Source organism: Malaclemys terrapin, chromosome 5 (genome assembly GCF_027887155.1).
Source record: "Malaclemys terrapin pileata isolate rMalTer1 chromosome 5, rMalTer1.hap1, whole genome shotgun sequence".
NCBI classification, from domain to species: domain Eukaryota; kingdom Metazoa; phylum Chordata; order Testudines; family Emydidae; genus Malaclemys; species Malaclemys terrapin.
In genome coordinates this window covers 119,845,318-119,872,679 of record NC_071509.1, presented here as the reverse complement: position 1 = coordinate 119,872,679, position 27,362 = coordinate 119,845,318, and the positions used below count along the sequence as shown (strand labels likewise).

The following is a 27,362-nucleotide window of genomic DNA, read 5'->3' as shown; positions in this document are numbered from 1 at the left end:
GACTCAAATCATGAGCAAAAAGTTAATTAGCTAGTAAATAAGAAATACATCACTCACCATTTCCTAACATACTAAACATGTACAATTAATAAGAATCTGAAATTATTATCCTATATAATTGCTTAAATAAATGTATATAGTTATAGTGTACCTTCCTAGATAGCAAAAAGATCTACCAAATTGGGTAAAGGCTCTATTTAGTTGTAAATCAACATGTTTTAATGGTTATATCACTCAATGAGAATACAGCTTTCTTTAGAAAATAACAAACACAACTTGAAAAGTAGATCAAAATGGATTATTTAAATTGAGGCTTTCCATTTGGTTTAAATAGTCCACTGATTTAAATAGTCTGCAATGTATATATACAAGGAGGTCGCAGTAAAGTTTCACAGGCAACCTTAATGCTGGTATTTCCTAACTTTTAACTTTGCAATCTTAATAATGTTCTTTTAATATAGTTTTTGTATGTAATATGTGTGTGCACATTGTGTATATATATATATATATATATATATTATACACACACCACAGAGAGAGAGAGAGAGAGAGAGAGAGAGAGAGAGAGATTTCAGGATTGTCATTGGGTGTCACTCTGAACCCTAGAATGCCTGTTGAGAGTCAGTGGGACATGATGGGAAACCGCTACAACCATGGTTGATAGCTCGTTTTGTTTAGAATATTATCAGGTTCAATCTTCACTGTAATTCTTGGCCTGTTACCATCCAATTTTTAAATTCTCAGACATTTCCAGCTTTTTTTTTTACATTTTATGAATTACACCCATACGACAACATGGGCTTTCATCAAGCGTACACATATCCCACTCTGCCCCTTAACCTAGCCTTCTTTAATAGGCCAACATTTTATAGACATCATGGCAGAGGTGGACATTAAAAAGAAACTCATGTCACATCAGTGCTAGCTGGACATTCCATGCACAAGGGGCAGAGTAAAATAAAGCACACCCCCATCCAAGTACTGACCCATCCTGACCTTGCTCAGTTTATACAGATTTGTGACATGTCTCAGACAGTACTTTATTTACAGCCTAGTTATCCAGAAAATTCTGCTTTTTTTTTCCCCCCTAAAAACATCTGCAGGTTTTACTCAAGTTGTTCATAGAATTTCTGGAGGCCATTCTTTAAGTTACTCATTTGCACTTCCTATGCAGTTTAAGAGGCAATCATTTTTAAGTGACCTTGCTGCTGCTTCTTGGATCTTACAGTGATATCTGTTTAATATTTAAGAACATCAAGTAGAAGAAAAAAATCTCACTGATTCTCTAGATTGGATAAGGAAATCCTTGGACATCTTTGTTGTCCTTAGTTACCAAGCTGCTAGAATAAACTGATACAGGTAATCACTACCTAGAACCAAATACAATATAAATAAATAAAAAAATTAACAAAGACTTCAATCAGGATCAGGTCCCCATTGTGCTAGGTGCTGTACAAACACAATCGCTTGCTCAGACAGACTCCAGCAACTTGACATGTCAATCTAGTGCAAAGTCAGATTCAGTGGCATAAATGGTGCTTTCCCACCAGGGCCCATGAGGTTATGCGGGCCCAACCAATCCGATTGGCACACTGGATAGGACCCATGCATATGGGACTCTGTATACCCACTATGTGTAGATGTAACTGGATCGTCTATATGGATTGCCTCCAGTGGACAGAACCCAGGTGTCCGGGGCTGGGGCGGGGCTGTCTGTGCTGGTGCTGCAGGTAATAAACTATGAAGGGTGCTTGGATCTAGCTGCACACGCTTATCCCTGTTCATACCATCACCAGCCTGGCGAAAGGTGATCCACGCTGCAGTAGAGGGGCTACCAGGGGAGAATGGGTGGTAGTCCCCCAGGGCAGGGGAGTGGCTGGGATGGGGGACCCCTCTGGCCCTGGGCATGAGCAGCCAGCAAGGATGCTGTCACGGATCCACAGGATCAGTGCTATATCCCCAGCTTTGGGGCAGTTCTCTGGGAGGAACCCCTTTGATGTGCCAGGTTCGACTGGATCACACTCTTCCTTCAGGGTGGGCCACGTGGTCTCACCGCCTCCTCAGACTGAACCCCTGGGGCTTGAGCACTCCTGCTTCATGCTGCGAGCTCTGCTCCGCAAGTCCAACTGAGGCTGACTCCTGGTCAGAGACTTCTACACCCTGCAGGGACTAATGCACAGCACCCGGCATTTGCAGTGATACTCAAGTGGTGTCTTCAAAACAGGAGGGTTTTTTACTCAGTTGGAACATAGCACTGGAAGTCCTTCAGTTAGCATCATCCATTCTGGTCAAACCAGAGCAATTCACCAGCCAAGCTGGAGTGAACTCCATTTTCAGGGTCTGAGTTTCTCTCTCCATCCTTCGTCAGTTCCCGTGTGAGAGCTTCCGCTTCTTCCAGAGTCCACATTTATTCCCCCACCTTAAGCCTCACAGTCCCCTTTGTTCTCGAGCTGGGGTCTCTGCTAAGCTTCCCTGCTGAGAGGCAGGGAAATCCTCCCCCTCTCTGGGTCGTTGGTTGCTAGGTGTCAATGTCCTTGCATCATCATCAGATTTTCTACTGATATGGGTCCACCTTGGCCAGTCCTTTTTAATGACCCATTCCATCCCCACAGGCAGCTAGATGAGACACACCTATGTCTCTTAGCCTGCCCTAAGAGCAAACAATCCTTTTCCTCCCTACCAGATAGCCAAGCAAAGTATAGGGGAAACTGAGGCACACATAGGCATCACGAAAAATATTACAAAAAAATCCCACTTAGTCATAGATACATGAACGGGGCATAGAGGGTACTGCAACACCCAGGGGTGCATGGAGGGCCCCAGAGACAGGAGATGCCCCCAGTTCCCCAGACTGAGTGCAAGGTAAAAGCATTGTCCGCTTTGCATGGGGCAGGGGTATGGGGACAACTGGGGAGGATTGGGGGGAGGGAGTGCTGAGTAACTAGATCAGAGCTGGGGTGAGGACTTGGAGCAGAACTAGGAAAATGGGGGGGGGCTGGATTGGGGATGTGTGGAACTGGGTTTCAGAATTGGGAAGAGGGGCCCTAACTTATTCTTGCACCAGGGTCCTTTGGGTCCTTGTTACACCACTGGTCAGATTATTTAAATTTAAAAGCATCCACTCATTTTAAGGAAAGAAGAGAGGAAGAGAATCCAACCCATGTCCCTAGTTAGAGGAATGAGTGTCATCCATTTTATTAAATACTGATTAGATGAAGTATATAGGTAACCTTTCCATAACACATTCACAGTAAGAGAATATTTACTTATACAGAGAAAAAGTAGGTCAAATACATGCACCTACCAATTTTTCCAAACATCTCATTATACTTAAGTATTAATAATGTAATGGGTTAAAAAAAATAAAAAAGCATATACACACATCCTCACTCTCACTTCTCAAGAGTCAGTGCTGTCTTAATTAAAAGGTCTTTTCCCAGCTCTGTTTACAAGAATTGCCACCGTTTACCACCATTGGAGATTCCTTTTCACTCTGAGGTGAAAAGGGTCAGACACATTATGTTTGTGTTTCCAAGTAGCTGAAGCAGACATGCAGTTGCCTTTTTCATTTGCCAAGGGGTTCTCGGCAACAGGTCAGTGAATGACCTTTTCAAAGGAACGAGTTAGCCTTCCGTATGCATCCAATATTATGTCAAGCTGCATTTCTCAAAACCACCAATCATTTCTCAGCAAAATGGGGTCTTGCCCTGTATTTCCTCCAGTGGAATTGCCAAGCAGCCAATCACACTGCCTCCTGCTTTCACTCAGAGGCTGATTCTTTCTTAACTGGATTAATATTTTTCTGATGCTGGAGTACAAACCCCACACAATTAAAATCCCAAGTACTGTCTGTGGCTTGCTGCTCCTGTGCCCCCAGTCAGGGGGCATGAAATTCAGGACTTAAGCAGTGATCCCTACATGCGGAAATGCAGGCCCATTTTATCATTTTACACCTTCTCTTTACAGCAGATTCATCCCTTTAATCACAATACTGGGATCATTCCAGAGTCCTCTCAGTGCTTCTCCTTCCAAACAACAAAGAGACTGAATTACACACTACTAAGTTGTTAGGCAAGTCCATATTCCCCACACCACAGGTTTTACAGCTAGCAGGAGGCACACACCCTTACCTTGCTACTGTAAGTGTGTGTGGGGGGGTGGGGGGGTAGGAAGTCACAGAACCTTATACCAGGCTTTGGCTACACTGGTGCTGTACAGCGCTGCCACTTGCTGCGCTCAGGGGTGTGAAAAAACACCCCCCTGAACGTGAGTACAGCACTGTAAAGGGCCAGCGTAATCAGTGCATGCAGCGCTGCACGCTCGCTCACAGCGCTGCAAGCTACTCCCCTCGGAGAGGTGGAGTACATACAGCGCTGCGAGAGCTCTCTCGCAGCGCTGGCTGCGCGACTACACTCGCGCTTCACAGCGCTGCCGCTGTGAAGTCCCAAGTATAGCCAAGCCCTAGATAGTCTCCGAAGTCCCAAGTAGAGCCAAGCCCTAGATAGTCTCCCAGATACAGAAAATAAGGGCTTGTCTACACTGGCACTTTACAGCGCTGCAACTTTCTCGCTCAGGGATGTGAAAAAACACCCCCCTGAGCACTGCAAGATTCAGCACTGTAACGTGCCTGTGTAGACAATGCACTAGCGCTGGCAGCTATTCCCCTTGTGGAGGTGGATTTTTTTATAGTGCTGGGAGAGCTCTCTCCCAGCGCTGTCTTATGCTGTGACTACACAACCACATCAAAGCACTGCCGCGGCAGCGCTTTAACGTTGCTAGTGAAGACATGCCCTAAATCTGTAAATCCCACAATCCTGCTTCCTCAAGGTTGAACTGCAAAGCCAGCAATGCACTGAAACTCAAGAGTGCAAGCAGACATGAAAAGCCAGTTTAACTAGGTAAATAAGGCTGTGGATTAGAGAGACAAGGTGGGTGAGGTAATCTTTTTTTTGGATCAACTTCTGTTGGTGAGAGAGAAAAGTTTTTGAGCTTTCACAGAGTTATTCAGGTCTGGGAAACTATAGAGGGATGTAGGTCTGTAGTGTCACAATGAAAAATACCAGGTGAAACAGATTGTTTAGCATAAGTAGCTAACATATATTTTAAGCAACCATTCAACGTGAAGTGGCCTGTTAACACCCCTCCAGTCACATGGGGGGAAATAAGAGGGGGACAGCTGAGGCGGGAAGGGAGTTGTTAGTGGGTTACAGATTGTTGTAATAAACCATAAATCCCGTGTCTCTATTCAGTCCATTATTGTTAGCATCTAGCAAAATTATGAATTTAAGCTCCCAGGCTTGTCTTTCGAAAGTATTGTGCGGATTTCCTTGAAGATGAGGAGGGATAGGCCAGATACAGAGTGATCATTGTGTGAAAAGTGTTCACCCAGAGATGATAGGGTGTTTTTGTCTTTTATCATTTTCCTGTGGAAGTTCATTCATTCCTCCACAAACTCTGAAACATTAAAAACCTCCCTCAAAATGCCATCCTTGCCACCACGGATGTCACTTCCCTATACAGCAGGGGTGGCCAAGCCACGGCTCGTGAGCCACATGGGACTCTTTTACAGTTAAAGTGTGGCTTGTGGAGCTCCCCCATGTCCCTCCCCCCCATTCTCCGCCTACCAGACTGGGTGGGGAGAAACTCGGGGCTTCAGTCTGGCGGCTGGGTGGTGGGGCTTCAGCCTTGTGAAGCATGTATGCCAGGGCTTGGGGCTCCTGTGGGTCTGAAGCTCCCCTTGCTACGGGGCTGAAGTTCCAAGTCCCATCAGGTGCTCCTGGCTCTCGAACTTCTGAAGATTATCGTATGCGGCTCGGAGGATCAGTAAGTTTGGCCACCCCGCTATACACCAACATCCCTCACAATGACAGCATAGCTGCCTGCCTCAAATATTTACAAGACAATGGACCGCCCTCAGATATCCACCCCAAACACATCGCCAAACTCATCCATTTCATCCTCACATATAACAAATGTTACATTCAACAACAAAGACTTTGTCCAAACCATGGGAGCAGCACTGGATACTAGGATGGCTTCTTAATATGCCAACCTCTTCACGGGCCACAATGAAGAATTTCTGGGCAAATGCACCACAAAACCAATGATATACCTGAGATACATCCAAGATATTTTCATCCTCTGCACAGACGACAAACTCCCTCAGATTTCCAACACTACTTCAACAACCACCACCCGTCGTCCATTAAACTCTCTCTCAAACACTACATACTAATATCAGCTGCCTGGACACCACAATCAGCTTCAAGAATGAAACTCCACAGACAACCATATACAAGAGAAATCTACGGAACACCACACCAACCTTCATAGATCCAGTAACCACCCCAAATACACCAAGAAATCTGTTATCTACAGCCAGGCACTCAGATACCACAGAATGTATTCAGAGGAGATACACCTTAACACATTCAAAACCGCCTTCAAAAAACAATGACACTACTTCTCTAGTGGATTGCATTATGAGAGAACCTGCTTCAATACAGAAATAAAACCCCCTCCGACTGCACACTCTTAATTGTCACCTACCATCCCACACTGGAACCCATACAGACTATCAAACAACCACCACCCATACTCAATGGGGACCCAATCCTCAAAAAAAAAAAAAAAAAAACTTTCCTGAATCCCTCTTCCTTCAAACAACCCTCCCCCCCCCCCGACTCTCTCCAAGCTCATCATCAGAAGCAAGCTTCCTGCCAGAACAACCTGCAGACACATCTCCATTGCTACAACGATCAGTACGTTCAAGATCCAGGGGTCCTACGCATCCCTGTCCCAACATGTGGCGTACCTCATCTAGTGCACCAAATGCCCCGACAACAACTATGTGGGTGAAACCAGACAATCACTATACTCTCCAATGAACTCAACTCAGGAAAATGATGAAAGATAGAAACACCCTAACACCTGTGCGTGAACACTTTTCACATAGCCATCACTCTATCTCACCTAGCCAGCCTCATTCTGAAAGGAAACCTGCAGAATACTTTTAAAAGATGAGCCTGGGAGTTTAAATTCATAACTTTGCTAGACACTAAGCATCATGGACTGAATAGAGACACTGGATTTAAACGATCTATAACCCACAAACAACTCCCTCACCTGCCTCCCCCTCATCCCGTTTCCTCCCTATGACTGGAGAGGTTAACGAGTCACTTCACCTGGAATGGTCCCTGGAAATATGTGTTAACTACTTATGCTAAACAATCTGTTCCAACTTCTATTTAGCTTTGACACACTGATTTCCCAAACCTGAAGAGCAGCTCTGTGAAAGTTCTAAAGCTTGTCTCTCTTCCAACCAACAGAAGTTGGTCCAATAAAATATATTACCTCACCCACCTTGTTTCTCTCTAATATCCTGGGACCAACACGGCTACAACAACACAGTACAACAAAGGCTGTGGATTGTGAGTGATGGCAATGCTGCTGGCCAATGGTGGGCAGGAAGTTGGGAAGGGGTGAGGTGGAGAAGATATTTATGACCCTGATTCAGCAAAACACTTTGGAATGGGTTTAGTTTTAAGCACATCCTTGAAGTTCCACCACTTGGCTGAACTGGGGCCTATGACAACATCTCTGCCATAGTGCATGTCTGTTGGCTAGTGCACGAGTAGCATTGTATAAATGTTAATCAGGTGTCTTGCCTGCCCCGCACAGCTGGAGGAAGACTCCAGACGTGGTAGTGGAAAATAAGGACATATTTCCCCCCCTTTCAGGATGATTCTTTACATGAAGTACTATTTTGACTGTAATAACAGCAGAGTTTATGAATGCATACAGTTGTTTAGAAGTGTTCTGCGGATGTTAAAAATAAGATATTAGTGAGAAAGAGGGGGTGGGAGGGAATAGCCAATCACTATTTCAATTAAAAGAAACAGCTTTAAAAAAATGCACCGGCTCATTCATGAATGAGACTATCTTGCAGGCTGCACCCCACTGGCTCTTTGCAGCCATCAGCAGGAATTCCCATCACATTGCTTGGCATTACCTTACTGTCATTCATAGGGTCTTAATACTTGAAAGATGTTCCACAAGCAACATATGCACTTTCATAAATGGTTAAAATTAACTTGGAGAGGTTTAGATACCTTGTTGGCTTTGGCACCAGAGCTATAAGAAACCACACTGTGAAGAGTGTCAAATGTCCCGATTTATATTCCAATTGAATCAAGATAACAACCATGTGCAGAACACAATGTACCCTGCAGACTCTCAACAGCTGTCAGATTCATTTTGCTGTGATATCTGATCCCAGGATGAGGCAGAGATGTATGCAGGACAGTGATTGAATAAATCCCCATGATTTTTTAATTCATCCATGCGGTTATACATTATGTTCAGACATGGATATCAGAATACAAAAGAGGACATTTCTTGCATATCTATGCCATTTTAATGAAAAAAATTAATAAAGCTGGATTAATTTTATATAAGAGGTTAGAGGAGGGACTAGTGGTTAGTGAGCTGGCCTGGGTTCAATTTCCTGCTCCACCACTGGCTTCCTGTGACACTTTGGGCATGTCACAGTCGCTATGTGCCTGAGCTTGCCATCTGTAAAATGGGGATATCAGCACTTCTCTACCTCACAGAGGTGTTGGGAGGATAAACGTATGAAAGATGATCAGATACTACCGTGATGGGGGCCATCTAAATGCCTTAGATCAAGGGTGGCCAACCTGAGCCTGAGAAGGAGCCAGAATTTACCAATGTGCACTGCCAAAGAACCACAGTAATATGTCAGCAGCAACCCCCCCCCCCCCATCAGCTTTCCTCCCTCCCTCCTCGCGCCTCCCACCTACTTTCAGCCCTGCTGCTCAGCACCTCCCCCTTCCTCCCCGCACCTCCGGATCAGCTGTTTCGTGGCATGCAGGAGGGTGGGGGTGGGAGGAGGGAGGAGCGAGGACACGGCAGGCTCGGGGAGGTGGCAGAAAGGGGTGGAGTCAGGGCCTGGCCTGTGGCAGAGCCAGGGGTTGAGCCATGAACACCCCCTGGCACATTGGAAAGTTGGCGTCTATAGCTCCAGCCCAGGAGTCGGTGCCTGTACAAGGAGCCGCATATTAACTTCTGAAGAGCCGCATGTGGCTCCGGAGCCACAGGTTGGCCACCCCTGTCTTAGATAGATACGTTTCATTTGCTAAAGTGATCCTCAACACATCTCCCTTGCATCAAGTTCTCTCACTAACCCTGGGGAAGGGATCAAACCACTGGATGTGTTTTAAGATACTTACCAAACCTGCAGAACTAGTGGCCATTGCTTTGGTGCTGCTGGATAAGTCTTCCCCCACATTGACAGTGGGTGTCAAATGCTTTATTTTACATTGCACTTAAATGGAAGAAAGTTACAGTCATCTTTGGCTTTTACAAAGAACAGTAGATGGTTTTGTTTTAAATCCATTTTCCCCTCACAACCAGTCTCAAAATGAATGAAGAGAGGTTAAATCTGAACCTATCTGAAAATTAGTTTAAAAAGTAAAAGAGAAGAGTGTGCCCAGTGTTACACTGGGTTAATTCCTACCCATTGGTGCTGCTTGGCGTGTCTGTGGATGCCATTACGACACTTCAGTGTAAATCAGCTCATCTGGAAGAGAAAAGGGGACATTAATACACAAGTTTCAGAGTAACAGCCGTGTTAGTCTGTATCCGCAAAAAGAAGAACAGGAGTACTTGTGGCACCTTAGAGACTAACAAATTTATTAGAGCATAAGCATGCATCCGAAGAAGTGGGCTGTAGTCCACGAAAGCTTATGCTCTAATAAATTTGTTAGTCTCTAAGGTGCCACAAGTACTCCTGTTCTTCTTTTTATTAATACACAAGTAAAAAATATCCAGGTATTTTCCCTTTTGTAAGACATAGCACATAATATTCAGCCTGATCATAGGTGCCACCTAAGCTTTGCTTAAGCAATAATATGGACCAATGGGATCACTTTTCTCCCAAACTGTTGCTCCCCGTAGATGGTCGTATAGGGCAGGACAGGAGGCTGGGTGTGTCTAATCTCCAGAGACGTGCTCTCTTTCTAGTACCATCCTGCCTGAAATGTCTTGTTAATTTGAAGAAGACATTATGCAGGGAAGGAATAGACATCTACAGTTGTGTGTATATATAGCTGCCTTTCAGCTTTGGTTGTCAGAGGTGACTGATCCATCAGATTGCTCCTTTGATAGTTTGTTTTCTAAAGCCATATCGTAATTGAGCAAAATGCAGGTACTCCTACAAAAATAATGCTCTCTGAGTACGATCTATGAGTGAAGATCAAAAGCAAAAGCAAAACACGCACAGCATTTTTCAGCAGCTCTCCCCAAGTTCAGCTTTCCCCCCCTCAAACCTGCAGGGCAGTCTGAGCTATCAGCCTGAATGACCATGTATTAGCAAGGCTAATACTCTACAGAATAGATGGTTTGCCTGAGGCAGCAAATCGTTAGCAGTACTGCCAACCCCAAAAATGTTCAAAAATCATGAGTCAGGCTCACCAAAAATCATGATATTGGCTTTAAAACCATGAGATTATGTAAAAATATTAGATTAGGTGTTCTTTTTATTTGCCGTCTGCTTTTTGAGCCTTTTGGGTACACCAGGGTCACATTTTGAAGCTCTCCCCCCAGCTACGGAGGCTAGAAATTTAATTTTTCTTTAAGAATGAAGGCTGAAATCATTATATACCCTCTTGACTCCATGAGCTGGGGCTTTAAGGAAAACAATAGTTATTATGACAAGTTTCAGAGTAACAGCCGTGTTAGTCTGTATCCGCAAAAAGAAGAACAGGAGTACTTGTGGCACCTTAGAGACTAACAAATTTATTAGAGCATAAGCTTTCGTGGACTACAGCCTACTTATGAGACTCATGACAAAATCAGCAGAGTTGGCTACACTGCATTAGGTCTATTGCTATGCATTAGTAAAATTCTGACACAGAAAGAAGAGTTCTCTGCCTCAAGAAGTTTACAATCTAAGAACCTGGTAATGAACACTGTGCTTAGTCCTGTAAGTCGTCCCATTGGTCTGAACTCCATTGGTTTGAACTGTTGGCTTCAAAGGGACTTCTCACAGCAGTAAGCACTATACTCCTTAGAGAGCATTTGCAGAATTAGGTCCTAAATGTCTAGGAGCAACACAAAACATTCAGTAATTGCTTGTGTTGTGTGGCACTGTGCGAAGATATTTGCCAAACAGAAATCCCTAGAACTAGCACCTAGTTAGCCATCATCTGATGTCACTACTCATGCTGGGCTCTTTAGCATTTCAAGGCCCAGAGACTTCTTGGTAAGACAACTCCCACCTGTTTATGCTCTCTGTATGTGTGTATATATATCTCCTCATTATATGTTCCATTCTATATGCATCCGAAGAAGTGGGCTGTAGTCCACGAAAGCTTATGCTCTAATAAATTTGTTAGTCTCTAAGGTGCCACAAGTACTCCTGTTCTTCTTTTTGCGGATACAGACTAACACGGCTGTTACTCTGAGACTTCTATGTTGGAGTTACATGAGCACTTATCTGAAGCATACAACAGTTGTATTTTCCAACTGGGGGTGCTGGTCCAGGGAGATAGACATAGGAAAGGCGTATCTGGGTGGTGAGGGGAGGGAGAGAAGCTGCATGACCCTAGATATCCCCACACATTCACTACAAATATGCCCTATAAATGCAGATAAAGCAAAGAGAAGCTCTTTGAAAGTTACCACTGTCTCCTCTCTCCTCCCAGCTGTGGTACCTAACTACACTGGATTACAGGCTCAAGCAGTAGTTTACCAGCCTGAACTTCTCTTCTCTGTTCCCTTCTGGTGAATAGAGGAAACAAAAAAATATACGGCAAAATGGAATAAAATAAAAGGCACAACGAAAAGGAAAGAAAGACAGAAAAGAGAACACAGATATGTCCCATCACAGTTACTATGACGTGCATTGAAATGGGTGGCTGTAACAAAAGAGTGCTATTCACAGCCAATTGGGTTTCAGTTACCAGGTAGTCCTCTCCCCCTTGATCATTATAAAAATGAGATCAATTAAAAAAAAAAAAAAAAAGACTTGGATCTGCGATCTACAAAGTCTTCCCTGTGCTCAAGTCCATGCAAATGCTTGGAGCATATTTTATTACAAAGCTTGTGGCAACTACCACAATAATCACCTTGATTCCTCCTTCAGATCTACTCCAGTTGCCCACTGTCCAGTTTCTCAGGGCAGGTCTACACTTAAAATGCTGCATTGGGGCAGCTGCACCGCCAATGCAGCGTTTAAGTGAAGATGCTCCCACACCGATGGGAGACCTTCTCCTGTCGGGGTAGTTAATCCACCTCTGCAAGAAGCAGTAGCTATGTCAACAGATGACGCTCTTTCGCCAACATAGCGCTGTCTATACCAGGGGTTAGGCTGGTATAACTATGTCGTTCAGGGGTGTGGATTTTTGACACCCCTAACAACTTAGTTATACTAATATATGTGTGTAGTGTAGACCTGGCCCCAGCTGAATAGGTTGCACAAAACCTTAACAACAATAATTGGTTTAGAAGAAGTTTCAAGTAGCTTTTTAACAAATTGCTTTCATTAAGAGCTGAGAAGTGCTCCACAAGAAACTGCTTTTGAATAAGACCAAAGTGAAATTAAGGATGGAAAAAAGGTCTACTTAGTGTAAGTACAAAACCCACAACAACCCGGGGTACCAGAAGAAGGGAGAGAAGAAGGAATATCGGAAATAAACTCTGGCAGGAAAACAAGCACAGAAATGGTTAATTATCCGATCAGACCATTTATTTGCAGCATCCCACCCTCCTGAGAGCATAAAACAGATTTATGGCTCGAGGACAGGCTGCAGTAGCATTGTGTGAAACAGTGGGAGCTCAGCTCAGCCAACTGAAATTAAAAGGAGTGGATGAGTTGGTAACTGGATAAAGAGGCTGACCTCTAGGTCATCAGTTTAATTCCAGGCCAGTCAGCTACCATTAGAAAGTTGTTCGGTCTTTAGTGCACTATATCAAGCAAGTTTGGTGGGCTCAGATTAACCTATGACAGCATCTCTGTCAGATCACCACCACCAAAATAAAAACTTCCTGTTGAAAAGACTCAGGAATAGATATGCATGGAGACTACACTATCAAAACATTGTTACATACAGACAGTAGAATGCAAACAGAAGAGATTCCACTTTGAGCATAACAATGTCTGAGAGCAGCAGCCTCTCTTGAAAGTTTTGTTCCATTTATATTTGAGAATTTAAAGAGATCCAACACTTCCCACACTTCTCTGGGCTTTCCCATCTCTAGTCACTGTCTAGCCTCAGAACCCCATCCTACCAAGTGCTGAGCTCCATCTCCTCACGTTGTCGTGTCATTAGGTGTGGAAGGAACGGAGCTCCATTCAGGAGATGCAAAACAACTGTACCATGGCTTTGCATCCTTAGCTAGCCAAAGCTCCCCACTATCAGAAACAGGACTATGATTCCCAACATCGGTTAATTTTGTTGAACATTCAAGTATCAAATCTTTACTATATGAACATAGTAACATTGCCCGTGACACTTGGATACTAGAGGCTGTAAAGTATATAATAGATTTTACTTGATTATAGCAGAGGAATTAATAGTGCTCAAATACTATGTAAGAATTAAGAATGGATGGAATCCTTTGTGGTACATGCTCCCAGGCAGAATTTAAGACATACCTGTGACATTCTATGATCAGTAATCTTGTTTTAAGAAAAGAAACTGAGATGAAAACAGTTGTAGAAAAGGCAGTTCAGCCTGACAGACAGTCTCAAGTTGGGTTTAAAATAAACTAATGTAGGTAACAAGTATCAGAGGGGTAGCCGTGTTAGTCTGAATCTGTAAAAAGCAACAGAGGGTCCTGTGGCACCTTTAAGACTAACAGACTTCTGTTAGTCTTAAAGGTGCCACAGGACCCTTTGTTGCTTAATGTAGGTAAACAACCTAGGAAGAGTTCTAAGTGGGTAAAGGGAGCAGCTCTCCAAACTACTACTCAAATGGTCCTAACATTGGCTGCACATGATCAAAAAGGAGTTTGCCCCTCAGGAGAAGGATTGGGCCACAAGAGGTACAGTACTATAGAAGTATATATATATATACTTTAAGGTGCCACCAGACTCCTTGTTGTTTTTGTAGTACTATAGAAGAACACCAATTCATCACAGATTGACTGGGCAGCATGGGGAGAGAAGCATGCACTGCCACTACCTATGTTATATCTGCTGTATGGCTATAGGGAACATTAATGTCTGGGATAAAATTCTGATTCCGTTGAAGTCAATGGGAGTTTTGCCACTGACTTGATCTCAAAACCAGGTGTTAATCCAGCAATGCATTCATTTAAGAGTTAACATATCATATTTCAGTAAGCCATGACAAGCTGCAATTGTCACCTATTTTCTGCCACTCTCTTTCCCTCCAGTTCACATTTGCAAGATATTTGTTTTTAAACAGAAGCTTTCCCTTCCAATGTCAATTAATATAATAAAGAATTCTAGCTAAAATCCCTGGTTTTGTTCTCAAAGTGCGCACACAACATACAAGTAATTTTTTCCCTTGCAGATCTTTGACAGTTTCCTCCTTCACCAGTTTTGAATGATGTATGTTTCTTCCCCCCCCCCCCCCCCCAACTATGTTTTAGAAATTCTAAGACGCCAGAGGTTTCCTCTAGGGCCAGAGTCAGGAAGTGAACTCTCTTTCAAATGGCTTACTGCAATGTTTTTTATAAACAGTTTCAAAATAAAATCCAATGTTTTGTGAATAAATGTTCCTCAACTCTTCAAACTTTTTTGAAGAACAAAAACAAACATAATTGGGAACCATCAAAATATAAATATTTATGCATGTTTATTCTTCTTCTTACAAGCCACTAAGTCGCTACTCAATAATACTGTCACTAATAGCCATGCAAAGCCTAGCACTTGTGACGCAGGCTCCAACACTGATCTTTTATAAATCCCATGGAGAGAGGCAAAACAGCATGGGCTACATGTTCTAATTGCTAGGGAGACTTTTACTGTAGAGTGGGAGGGGAAAGATGATAAACTGCTATTTGGAAGAGACTTAAATGTTAACTGTTTGCTTTGTAACTCTACACTTAGCACCTACAGACTCTACAATTTTCAAACACCTAGAAAGGAGAGTGAGAATTTGAAAGTAGTTAAAACAGTTTATAAAACTTTTATAATACAAGTTTCTAATACTGTTAGAAAGAGCTACATTCAAACTCTGATGTTGGGAAACAGGTAGGTTAGTGTTGAACATAACTACAAAGTAGCACTCACTAAGCATTTTTGCCAACAATTTCCCATCACTGATACCACCAGTTCTACTCCACCTGTGAAGAGTATAAATGTAGACAACACTCCAAGCAGCTGCTGCTATTGTCATGTCATTTAACCCTGCAGAGCGGCTGGGGAACTTAGTCAGGACTGAAAACTATCCTGCAATGAGGTAGATTGGGAAATTCATTTCCCATATACATAGACACCCTTTTAACATTTCTGTTTGGATAACTATCTTAGTGTAAGAAGTATTTCTTTTTCATACTATTTTGAACAGCAATGCAAACTTTTAACATCGTTTTTAAGCAGTCGTATGTACGCACACACACCATTCTTATGAATGATCACTTTGGTTATTTCCTGGAGCTGTCAGGCACTCAGCTACTACAGTAGTGGAAGACAAATACCTAAACAGGTTTTCATAGGATATCATTAACCCATCAAAACTAAACTTTTTAAGTGAATGTTATCAACCTTTTAAAAGTGTCATACAAAGAAGTGGACGTACATAGAGAAACTACTGTCCATCTAAAAAAGAAGCTGTAAATAAATCTCTCGTGGCAGACTTCTATGGAAGGAAGTTTAGGTCATGGATCCTGGAGCACTGGCAGAGAAGTCCTCAACACTAGTTTACCAGGCTCCTGTGGCTGATATCGTAATATGTCCAATATAAAATATTTAAGGACAACAGGAAGCCCCTACGCAATTGGGAGCTTTTCTACAAACCACAACTTTTTGAATATGTAAGATACATATAAGCTGTTTAAAAAACACCGTTTAAAAAATACAGATAACCCAGACACCTGAAATAGCTGCATTAAGGGCAGTTTTTGTGACATTGTTGAAACAGATGTTATGCTATCCCTTGTCCACTTTAACTTAAAAATACTTTTAGCAAATAAATGCACAATTCAGAGGCTTCAGTGCAACTTTGTGTTCCTAGCTACTGTTAGCCCCGCCTTCCTCTTCCCCATCAATGAATTCTACACCATGCTACATCTTATCTCATTGTGCGAGGCACCATATAAACACACAGTAGTAGAAGGTCCCTGCCCCGAAGAGCGTAGTCTATATAGGACAGCTACAAGGTGAGGAAAAGGAGTATACCACACAAGCAAAATGATGATTTGTAAATGTTGTTAGTGCCTTTTTTTTTTTTTTTAGACATTTCATTTCTGTACTGTAGTTTTGAAAATCTTATGGGAGTTGTGTGGAGTGAGGCAGCTAAAGGCTGCACCCTATAATCCAGAAGCTAACGGTCTAATAGAATGATTCAATGGGACATTGAAGTCTATGCTGAGGACATATGTTACCCAATAAGCAGGGCCGGCTCCAGGCACCAGCCGACCAAGCACGTGCTTGGGGCGGCACTTTGGGGCAGGGCGGCGCTCGATTTTTTATTTTATTTTTTTGGATTTGGCAGCGCGGCGCTCGGAGGGGGGGGGGCTTCGGGCGGCACAGCGCTCGGAGGGGGGTGGGGCTTTGGGCAGCGCAGCGCTCGGAGGGGGGTGGGGCTTCAGGTGGCGCTCGGAGGGGCGGGGTCTTGGGAGGACGGGGGCTGGCGCAGTGCGGTGCTCGGAGGGAGGGCGGGGGCTTTGGGCGGCGCGGCGCTTGGAGGGGGGCGGCGCGGCGCTTGGAGGGGGGCGGCGCGGCGCTTGGAGGGGGGCGGCGCGGCGCTTGGAGGGGGGCGGCGCGGCGCTTGGAGGGGGTGGGGCTTCGGGTTGCGTGGTGCTGGGGGGGGGGGATTTCGGCGGCACTCGTGGGGTGCTCTTCTTTTTTGCCTGGGGCGGCATAAAAAGTTAGAGCCGGCCCTGCCAATGAGAGAATAACTGGACTGTATTGCTCCCTTATTTGTTATTCACATACAGGACTGTCCCCCAAGAGTCTACAGGGTTTGCTTCCTTTTATCTCCTTTACGGGAAAGAGGTGCAGCGACCCTTAGATTTAATACAAGGCCCTTGGAAGAGTAATATGGAAGAGCCTGTAGGGGAATGTGGCACTTGTTTTAAAGAGAATTTAAAGGCTATGATGGACATAATGCATCAGAACCTTGAAAGGCTGGTATGACAGGCATGTTGGAGAAAGGTTTTTTGATGTAAGTGACTTGGTATTAGATTTGAATCTAGTGAGGAAAAACAAAGTTCAAGACTGTTGGGAGGGACCTTTTGAGGTAATAGAGTGAAGGAGGTCACCTGCGATGTAACGAAACCCCACAGCAGGGAGTTGCGCAAACACTACATGTCAATAGATTGAAAACTTACCACAAAAGAGAGGTGAATATGATTTATTGTGCTGATGAGGGAACATTTACTGCCCCTTTAATTATTTGGTCTTGGAGAGTGAGGAAGAGACTCCACTGGAGAGCACTGAAATTTGGGAGGGTTTGAACCCAACCCAAAAGTAGGATATGTTGGCCCTCTTGAAATACCACAGGCAAGTATTTTCCAACCAGCCAGGTTTAACTGACAAAAGAATGCATTCCATTGAAACTGCAAGGTCCTGCCCTGTTCCTAGCAGAGCATACCATGCTAAAGATGAAATGCAAAGACAAAGTGGAGAGCACGCGAATGGGAGTGATCACTAAATCAAAAAGCCCGTGGGCATCTCCTACTGTGATGGTACCTAAAAGGAATAAAACCCTGAGATTTTGCGTGGATTTTAGAAGGGTAAATGACATCACCCAACCTAATCCTTACTCTACACCCCAGATAGAGGACCTTCTGGATCTACTGGGCAGTGCAAAATTCATAAGTACTCTGGATTTGACTCATGGATACTGGCAAATTCCCTTAGATGCTGATGTCCAGGAAAAGTCAGCTTTCATAGTGGAATGTGGCCTGAGTTTAAGACTATGCCTTTTGGATTAATTAAACCTCTGAAAGGTAGCCCCTGCATTTTCAATTAGGTGCTGCAGGGTTTACAGACCTTTGTCAAGGCCTATGTAGACAACTTGGCTGTTTGTTGTGCCTCCTAAAAACCTAGATTACCTGAACCTTGTGGGAATTGTATTGCAGGGGCCTAGAGAAGCCAGCCTCACTGTCAAGGTGTTAAAATGCAAGATGGGGGCCACAAAAGTATCTTAGCTAGGACACAGGGTGGGCAGTAGGTTTGTTCGCCCTGACCTTTTAAAAGTAGAAGCCATTCGGAATTGGCCTGTCCCACAAACCGAGAAGCAGGTCCAATCCTTTATCAGTCTGGCCAATTAAACCAGAGGATTGTAAAGGAGTTCAGTGACATTGTGGCCTCTATAAACAGACCTTATGAAAAAGGGGAAGCCAGACCAGGTGAATTTGGACTGACACCCGTGAGAAAAAGCCTCTTATGTCCTTGAAGCCTGTCTAAAGAGTTAGTTTTACTCAGCTCTGATTTCCGCAAATCCTTTATGCTGTGCACTGACACTTCTAATACTGGGTTAGGTGCAGTGCTAACAGAGACTGGGGTGTGGGACAAGCAGCACTCTATTGCCTTTTAAGTAAAAAGCTGACCTCCACTGAACAGAACTATGCTGACACAGAGAAGGAATGTTATGCCATTGTTTGGACTATTACGCAACTTAAACCTCATCTATATAACAGAAAATTTAAATGCTATCGGACCATTCCCCGCTAACACAGCTATGCTGAGCCAGAGGGACCAATTTGAAACTATTACACTAGAGCCTAGTTCTACAGGAGTAGACATGGAAACAGTACATATCAAGGTAAAAAAAAATAAAATGCAGTGGCAGATGTCTTGTCAGGAGTAGGGAAATCCTGAGGCATATTCAGGAGCGCCAGTGACATCCCTTCTTACACCATTTTTGCATTGGGGGTGTGATGCCAGAGGTCCCCATGCTTCAATTGAATACTGACAAATGCATAGCTGAAATAAGTCTGGCTCACCTGTGTGTTATTGTTAAAATAGGTATTAGAATTATATATTGACTTTATGGAATGCCTGTAAGTTGCTGCATGCATTAATCTCACTTATAACATCTGTATCCCATATTAGAAGGTAAAATTTGAGTGTTTGCATTGTAGGACACTCCGTGTAAATCACCGGACAGGAGAGAGACATTAACTAGCGTCAAGTGCTGATCTCCAACAGAAGGTGTCACATCCTGGCCAACAAGAAAGGCCCATCAACACCAGACAGATGAGAGTGGAACACCAAAAAGAGGACTAAAGACTTTGTTGTTTACTCTTTCTACCCCATGAAGAAGAGTCTTGCAAGTTAATTCCTCCCACATCAGCTGAGTTTTTAGTTCACAGCAGGGGGCGGGAGGGAAGAGAGAATAGCAAGGAGGAACTGTATCTTTATGCTGCTTTGACTGTAAGGAACAAAGATTACTAAGCATAAGCAAAAGATCCCCAGCATTTAGCCTGGGTTAGCCCTAAAGGATATATAGAGCTTGCTTGTTATAGAAGCTTCTATTACTTTTTGAAATTTAAGACTGGAGCTCTTTTCAGCTTAACCTATTGTTATTCAAGAACAGAATTTGATCCTTTATTAGTAATGCTATTTAAATAAAATGAGGTCATCCATTGCTTTGAAGAGCCACAGGATTAGAGCAGTCACATGCATAGTCCTCTTCCTGGTTTGTTTTAATTTTTTTTTTAAATCATTTAAAATGTGAGCCATTGCATTATGTTAAAGGGAGATGGATGCTTTAGGGGTTAACTATTGAGGCCATATCTACACTAGCGAGCTTACAGCGACACAGCTGTACCAATGCAGCAGCACCACTGTAAGATGACTCGTGTAGCAACTCCATACTGACGGGAGAGAGGTCTCCCAGAGACATAATAAAATCACCTCAATGAGCAGCGGTAGCTATGTCTGGAGGAGAAACTCTCCCGCTGACATACTGCTGTGCACACGAACACTTACGCCTACAAAATTATATCGCTCGGGGGTGTTTTTTTCACACCCCTGAGTGACATAAATTTCGCCGACATAAATGGTAGTGTAGAGATGGCTTTAGGCCCCAAACCTGCAGACATTTAAATGGATGAAGAAGAACAGGAGTACTTGTGGCACCTTAGAGACTAACAAATTTATTAGAGCATAAGCTTTCGTGGACTACAGCCCACTTCTTCGGATGCATATAGAATGGAACATATATTGAGGAGATATATATACACACACATACAGAGAGCATAAACAGGTGGGAGTTGTCTTACTAACTCTGAGAGGCCAATTAATTAAGAGAAAAAAAAAAAAAAAAAACTTTTGAAGTGATAATCAAGCTAGCCGAGTACAGACAGTGTGATAAGAAGTGTGAGAATACTTACACGAAAGCTTATGCTCTAATAAATTTGTTAGTCTCTAAGGTGCCACAAGTACTCCTGTTCTTCTTTTTGCGGATACAGACTAACACGGCTGTTACTCTGAAACTTGTCATTAAATGGATGAGTATCTCAGTGGGACTGCTTACATAGTTACTCAGAGTGGAGCAGTTTGCAGGCCTGGAGGGAAGAACATGCCTCAGTAGAGCTAGAAGCTTGCCCCTTGGGTTAAAAGGGTGACCTCTGGTGGACAAACATATCCTCAGGTTTCAGAATTGCTCAGTGTTGACTTTTTGTTTACCTATAGTTCATGTTTTCGTTTATGTTTCCATTATAAACCAACAACAATATAACCTGCCAGTTCAAATAAAATAATAAACACCAATAATAATTCTATCATTAAAATGATTAGTGGATATTTATAGCATATCATTTTCCTATGAACAAGTCTCAAAAACCATACTAAATACAGATGACTTTTGAGCAAAATAGTAGATACTTAGGTCAATGCTGCGTTTTATGTGGAAACACAAAAGAGGGGGAGAAATCACAGCTTGAAGAAAGAAAAAAAAAAGAGAGACAATTGCTGGAAAATGACTCACCACCCAGAAGGCAAGAGCTGAAATTATACAGATTTTTATAACCCTGTATTGTTGAACTGCAAAACTCAATACTTGGTGGCTGTTAAGCCGACTTTAAGAAGGAATACATTTTACACAAGTGGAAGTGATAAGTCCTGTGCAAAGCTAATTGAGACAATGAAATTTTGCAGTCAATGTCAACAGACCCTTCTCATATCCCCATCAGGAGTTCAGCCCCTCCCCCTTACTCCGGACAATTTTTTTTTAAAGTCACAAGATCATTAAATACAGCGACTGGCAGCTGTGCTTTCACACTCACGCTCTTGCTGCATTTGTTTATAAAGCAAAGCCCTCCCCGCTCCCAACGTTACCCAAAGCCCCCCTGGCCATGGGAAAGTGTGAGCGCCTAGCTCTGAAGGCTGGAAAACCCAACGCAGGAAACAAGGGAGAAAAGTTTCCCAACAACCTCCCCTGGTAACTGCCCGCTTCCTTCTCTCCCCGGGCACTGCTGCAAACACCCCCTCACTGCCTTCAGGGCGGGGGGCAGGGGAGCTCTAGGGGGCTCTCTCTCTCCAACATCCATCCTACGGACCCAAGGTCTCTCACCTCTGCCAAATCGATGCGAGCTCCCTCGGGGGAAGGGCTGGGGCAGGGTCTTCTTCTGAGCACTCCCTTCCTTGCAGGGGGAGGGGAGAACGAGGATGCTGCTCTGCTCTGCTCTGCTCCGCTCCTCCCTGACCTGTTGCAGTAGCACAGAGCCTGATTGCTCCCCCCGCCCCTGCCTCCAGCTGCTGCAGCTGCAGCCTGCGCGCACGTCGGGCAGCAGGGAGGCGGCCGGGCGCTGGAACGCTCAGGCAAGCAGGCGCGCGCGCGCCACAAGGTAGATAGGAGGAGGCGGTGGGGAAAGCCCAAGCCACGCCTCCTCCACTGGGGACACGCTCCCTTGAGCCGAGTGCGCGCGCGCGCGCTCGCCGGAATCCTTCTCCTAGCCAGCCTGTGCCCGCCGAGCGTGTCCGGGAACGCCCGAAGGGCCGAGCGGGCAGCGGCTGGAGCTGCCCAGCCCTGCGATCCTTGTAGAGGGCGGCTCCCGGCTCCTTTGCCAGGCTGGGGGGAGCTGCGTCCCCAGCCCCTGCTGCAGGGCAGGCCCCTGAGAGCGAGGCACAGTTAAATGGGGGGTTCCCCGGGCGCTGCATGGTCCAGCCCATGGGGGCACTGGGGCATGGCCCGGCCCAGCCGGTAGGGGGTGTGTGTGTGGGGGGGGGGGGGTGCTTAGTCCTTGGCGGGGGGGGGGAAGAGGTTACATGGCCCAGACTACGAGGGTGCTGTGACCCAGCCTTGGGGACACATGGTTGCTGGGGATGGATCAGAATCCATCTAAGCCCAGGGCCCATTCCTCACCCTTCCCTGAGTCAGCTCAAGAGTTGTTGCCACCACTGTGACTGGCATGCCCCGTTACTGGTGGGTCTCGAGCCTCATCCTGAAGTCATAGGCATGGGAACTAGCGGTGCTGTGGGGTGCTGCTGGCCCCCCATCCTGGGGCTTTGCTCCTGTCCTCAGCTGAGGGGGGTGGTGGTGGTGGTGGTAAGCAGGGTTTTGGAGCAAACAGATTTTTGAATTGCTCCAGCTCCAGGCATAAAACCTACTGGTCTGCACTCCAGTTCTGGGCTCCCTTCCAAAGCCCTGGTAAGGGGGCTGGCTGGCTTTCAGCACTTCCACTAATAAAAACGTTCTAGTGCCACTGCTTGAAGTGCACTCAGTCACCTGGCCTCAGCATATTATTATTCGGATTGCAGGAGTGCCTCGGAGCCCCAGTTATGGATCTGGGCCCCATTGTGCTAGGCACTGCATAAACACAGAACAAAAAGATGGTCCCTGCCCCAGAGAGCTTACTCCAGGAGGAAGACTGTGGTTGACAATATCATGCTTCTGGCACAGTGGAACTCTCTACAATAAGGATAAAGCTCATCTGTTCAGGAGACACTAGCCAAAAGGGCTAATTCAACCCTTAGATGCATGAGCAGGGGAATCTCGAGTAGGAGTAGAGTGAGTATTTTACCTCTGTATTGGGCCCTGGTGCCACCACAGTTGGAAAGTTATGTCCGATTCTGGTGCCCACAATTCAAAAAGGATGTTGATAATTCAAAGAAGAGCCATGAGAATGACTATTGGAAAACATGCCTTATAGTGATAGACCCAAGAAGCTCAATCTATTTATCTTAACAAAGAGAAGGTTTAGGGATAACTTGAACACAGTCTACAAGTACTTATACCAGGAACAAATATTTGATAATGGGCTCTTCAACCTAGCAGAGAAAGTTATAAGAAGATTCAATGACTGGAAGTTGAAGCTAGACAAATTCAAACTGGAAATAAGGTGTAAATTTTTAACAGTGACAGTAATTAACCATTGGAACAATCTACCAAGGGTTTGTGGTAGATTCTCCATCACTGGCAATTTTTGAATCAGGATTATATTCCGCCCCCTTCTACAGATATACTCTAGTTCAAAAGAATTGTTTTGGGGGATTTCTATGGCATGTGTTTTACAGGAGGTCAGACTATCACAATGGTCCCTTCTGGCCTTGGAATCTATGAATCTATTCAAAGCTGGAATGAAAGAGTTTTAGCTCTCTTTCGCTGTTTTTCTTTTAGAGACAGTATCACTGACATCATTTTCAATGTCCATAATATAAAATAGTTTCATATTAGACTGGCAGATTGCCACTACAATAGTGTAAAATATTCATAATGACATACAAAGATATTTTACATTAATGTGTTTTCCCCCACTCCCTGTTTGTTTCACATATTTTGCATGATTATTTTTAGGAAAATGGGTCAAACTCAATTGGATGTGGAAAATGTTTCCATGTTCTCAATATGAAAATACAGATGTATTGCTCATTGTGGGTCTGTTAGATTCATATATACCTCTGTGAAATCCTTGGGGCAAAATGTGAAATCTGAATAGTTCTGTTGATACCTATTTCAGTATTTCCAGCCTCATTCTAATATTACATTGAAATTTGCTGAACATTTAAGTAGGCTCCAAAATCACTTTGTCACCCATAAAACCATCACTTTGCAACACAGCCCTGGAAAATAATTCATGCTACAAAAATGCTTCAGATGCCATGTGATGATATTTTACACATCATTGTATTGTCTCTCAGCACAATGCCCCAGATACTCAAAGGTATTTTGGCTCTAACTTTGCTTTCATGTTATGCCATCCTTACAGCCAGCCACACACAGTTATCTCCTGGAGAAGGGGCTTCCAGGGGATCAGATGGCGAGAGCTTATGATGCTTTAATTCTGCTCTCCACGCTAAATAGCTTTGAGGTTCCACCGCTTTCATCCTTACCATGCTATGCAAAAGATGGGGTGATGGATGCATCTCTTTATGTACATTTACAGTCCTGTAAATTGGATTTCAAATCTTTCTCCTTAGGTAGCAAGACTCAGCACATCTGTGATGCTGTCGACAGTGTCATGTATGATGAATAATTTTACATTATGTGAGTATGAATTATTAATTAAATCCACCTGTTAAATCCATAGGTTGAAACTCACACAGGTACGGAGGACCCATGCAAGGCCCTCAGCACTACTTGAATCTCACATTGCCCCTCTGTGATTGCCCTTCTGCAAAGTGATGCCTCTGAACCCCAGCATACCATAAAGAGGAGTTCCAGGAGGGCCTGAAATAGGCTGGCACAGAACTGGGGACTGTGGAAGGGGCTATGCTGCATAAATACATCCTGCCACCCAAAAAATTTAGGGAACTCAGGATGCCTATAGGGCCTGATCCAAAACACATTGAAGTCAATAGATAGATTCCTATTGATCTTTGTGGGCTTTGGGTCAGACCCTTACTGTAGCCCCATGGCCTGTCCATAGGTTGAGGAGGATGCATTGTTCATCTCCACCAATCCTCCACAAAAGGATGAGGCTGAATGTCTCCCCAAGGAATAACTTAACACAGTGGAAGCACACGGAGGGATTCCAGTCATCACAAAAAGAAGCAAAAACTCCAAGTAGTTTGCTATTGTCAATTCTCCAAGGAAACCGCCGCCTGCATGCCACACAGGTACACTGAGGGGTGGATTAACTTAAATGTTGAGTTAGGAATGCTTCGCTCTTTGCCGGAGAAGGCCTGAAGTGAGGAACACAAAAAACACACAGGAAAGGAAAGAAGACTAGAAACAAAGGAGATGAGACACTACAGTTAATGACAGTTAAAATAACACACAGCTTCAATTTTTATGTTAAGGTCTGTTTTTTGTATTGTGGCTAAAGAACTTAACTGATTTGGCAATACGTTTCCCCAAAATGTGAAGAGGGAGATGTGGAGACTGATTTATTGTCCTGTAGGGGTGCAATTAGTACATGAATTATAGGGGCCTAACACAAGCCTCATTCCTGGTGTTGTTGAAATCATTGGGAGTTTAGCTACTGGCTTTGCTAGGAGCAGGACCAAGTTCAATGTGGAATAATTTCATAAAATAAGAATGTTTGAAAGGTTTCATAATGTATTTGTAGGAACAACTGATCACACTGGGAATTAAGGGTTAATTTGGCTTCAGTCATGCTACTTGAAGAAGGCGGCTTTTCTCTGGTCATACCTGGCAAAGGGATGGGGGTGATTAAAGTGTATTTGCAGAAATGTGAGAGGAGGCCACCTGGTGCTCAGGGACATCTTCCGTAATCTTATCACAAACCCAGAATAAACTAACCTTGGTGAAAAGAATATTAAGCTTGTGTTTTCCAAAGAGACAGTGAGTGTGTCTAGGTGAGACGGTGTTACTTGTCTGTCTCTGAAAGAGCATTATAAACCCTATGTTCATAAGAAATACATTTTAATCAACAGTGTTGAGAACATGTTGCAAATGTAAAGAGAGAGCTGGGAATAGGGTAAGATAAAAACTTGGAGTTAGTCACAGCCAGAAAATAGTCTAAGAGCTACATGACAGAGCTTCCAGTCTCTCTCCAGCTGGTTTATAGCAGAAAACAGCCAGTCACCAATGAAGCAACTGTGTCAATGTGGGTTTGTATATATGAAGATGTGGATACCTTCTTGTAACAAAAGAAAACTACCTTGAATTCAGAAAAAATACTGGATGAATACTGAATTTCTGAAGAATCCAATAGCAGCCTGTAGGACACTCAGTGTTAAAAGTAGAATGTAGTATGTCTTATTACAGACTCCAGAATATTATGTCTTGAATTATTTGTGTGAAAGAACACTAGTTAAGTGTGTTGTAAGGTGTTTTAAGGTAGTAATGTCAGGCTTGCAATAACATTTCTGGAAAGTTTAAGACTATTTAGCCTGAATTTCAAGAGACTGTTTTTGCCCTTACAAGCTGAACCTTGAGGAATAGTTATTTTCACCAGATTTATGCAGAGATCTGGGATTTGTTTTCCCTCAACTTGTGCTTAATTTTAAGTCAATTGAAGTCAGTTGGACATGCTTAAATGCATTGCTGAATAGGGATCAGAATTAGGAAGCTGTAAAAGGGCCGTCTCCCAGATCTGATAGTTTTGTGATCAGACTCTCTGTTTAGATACTTGGCTTTTCAGCAGCATACACACTAGTGACGAGTGTGCTCTTTAATTGCTAGTAATATGTCCCTTTATTATGTAGCTACATAGGCTATAAGAAAGAGGCAATATTTCAGTGAGTTATTACCTAGCTTCAGGAATAAGGTGTGCATTTACAAATTAGAGCTACAAATACTAAACTAGAGACTTAAGCATCCAAGTATCATGTAAATAAACACTTGCAAATTAATCTGGAAGTTCATGCACACAAATGGGGAAAATATTATTTAACGTTATCAGAGGTAAGGCAGACATGATTTTATTTTATTACCACACAAAAATAATATAGCTGCATGACAACTGTAAAAATTTCCCATTATTTCAGATCACTGTATCCAAAAGTGAATGAAAATATTTTTATTTTGGAGTATGTTTTGGTTTTGTATTGCATACCTCCTTGAAAAAACAAACAAACAAAAAATATACTGGCACGATCAATTGAGATGTCTGTGCACGTACACACACACGTACACACCCACCCCTGTGTGCCAATCCTGAAAATGGATCTGCTCAGGTCTATCCCTGCATCTGCACAGATTCAGTTTCCACACTTTTTCTTTTATCTCACATGGCCTTTTGTAAAACCTCTCAATTTTCAGTACAGGACAACCAGTTCTTAATTGTTTTCA

The 27,362-nt window shown here is 43.7% G+C and overlaps 1 protein-coding gene across 5 annotated transcripts in view; it reads right to left on the bottom strand.

Moving 5' to 3' along the window:
* The window catches only part of AFF1 (ALF transcription elongation factor 1), a 177,351-nt gene extending 155,393 nt beyond the window's left edge, over window positions 1-21,958 (bottom strand). For 4 of the 5 annotated variants that reach the window (XM_054028841.1, XM_054028842.1, XM_054028843.1 and 1 more), the window contains exons 1-2: window positions 21,738-21,958; window positions 9,539-9,601 (exon numbers count right to left, since the gene is read on the bottom strand). In XM_054028841.1, coding sequence (XP_053884816.1) covers window positions 9,539-9,573 — 35 coding nt within the window. In that variant the 5' untranslated portion in view covers window positions 9,574-9,601; window positions 21,738-21,958. Of the gene's footprint in view, window positions 1-9,538; window positions 9,602-21,737 lie in introns of those variants that run through there. The other variant, XM_054028846.1, reaches the window with a different exon arrangement.
* Between the last annotated feature and the right edge of the window lie 5,404 nt (window positions 21,959-27,362).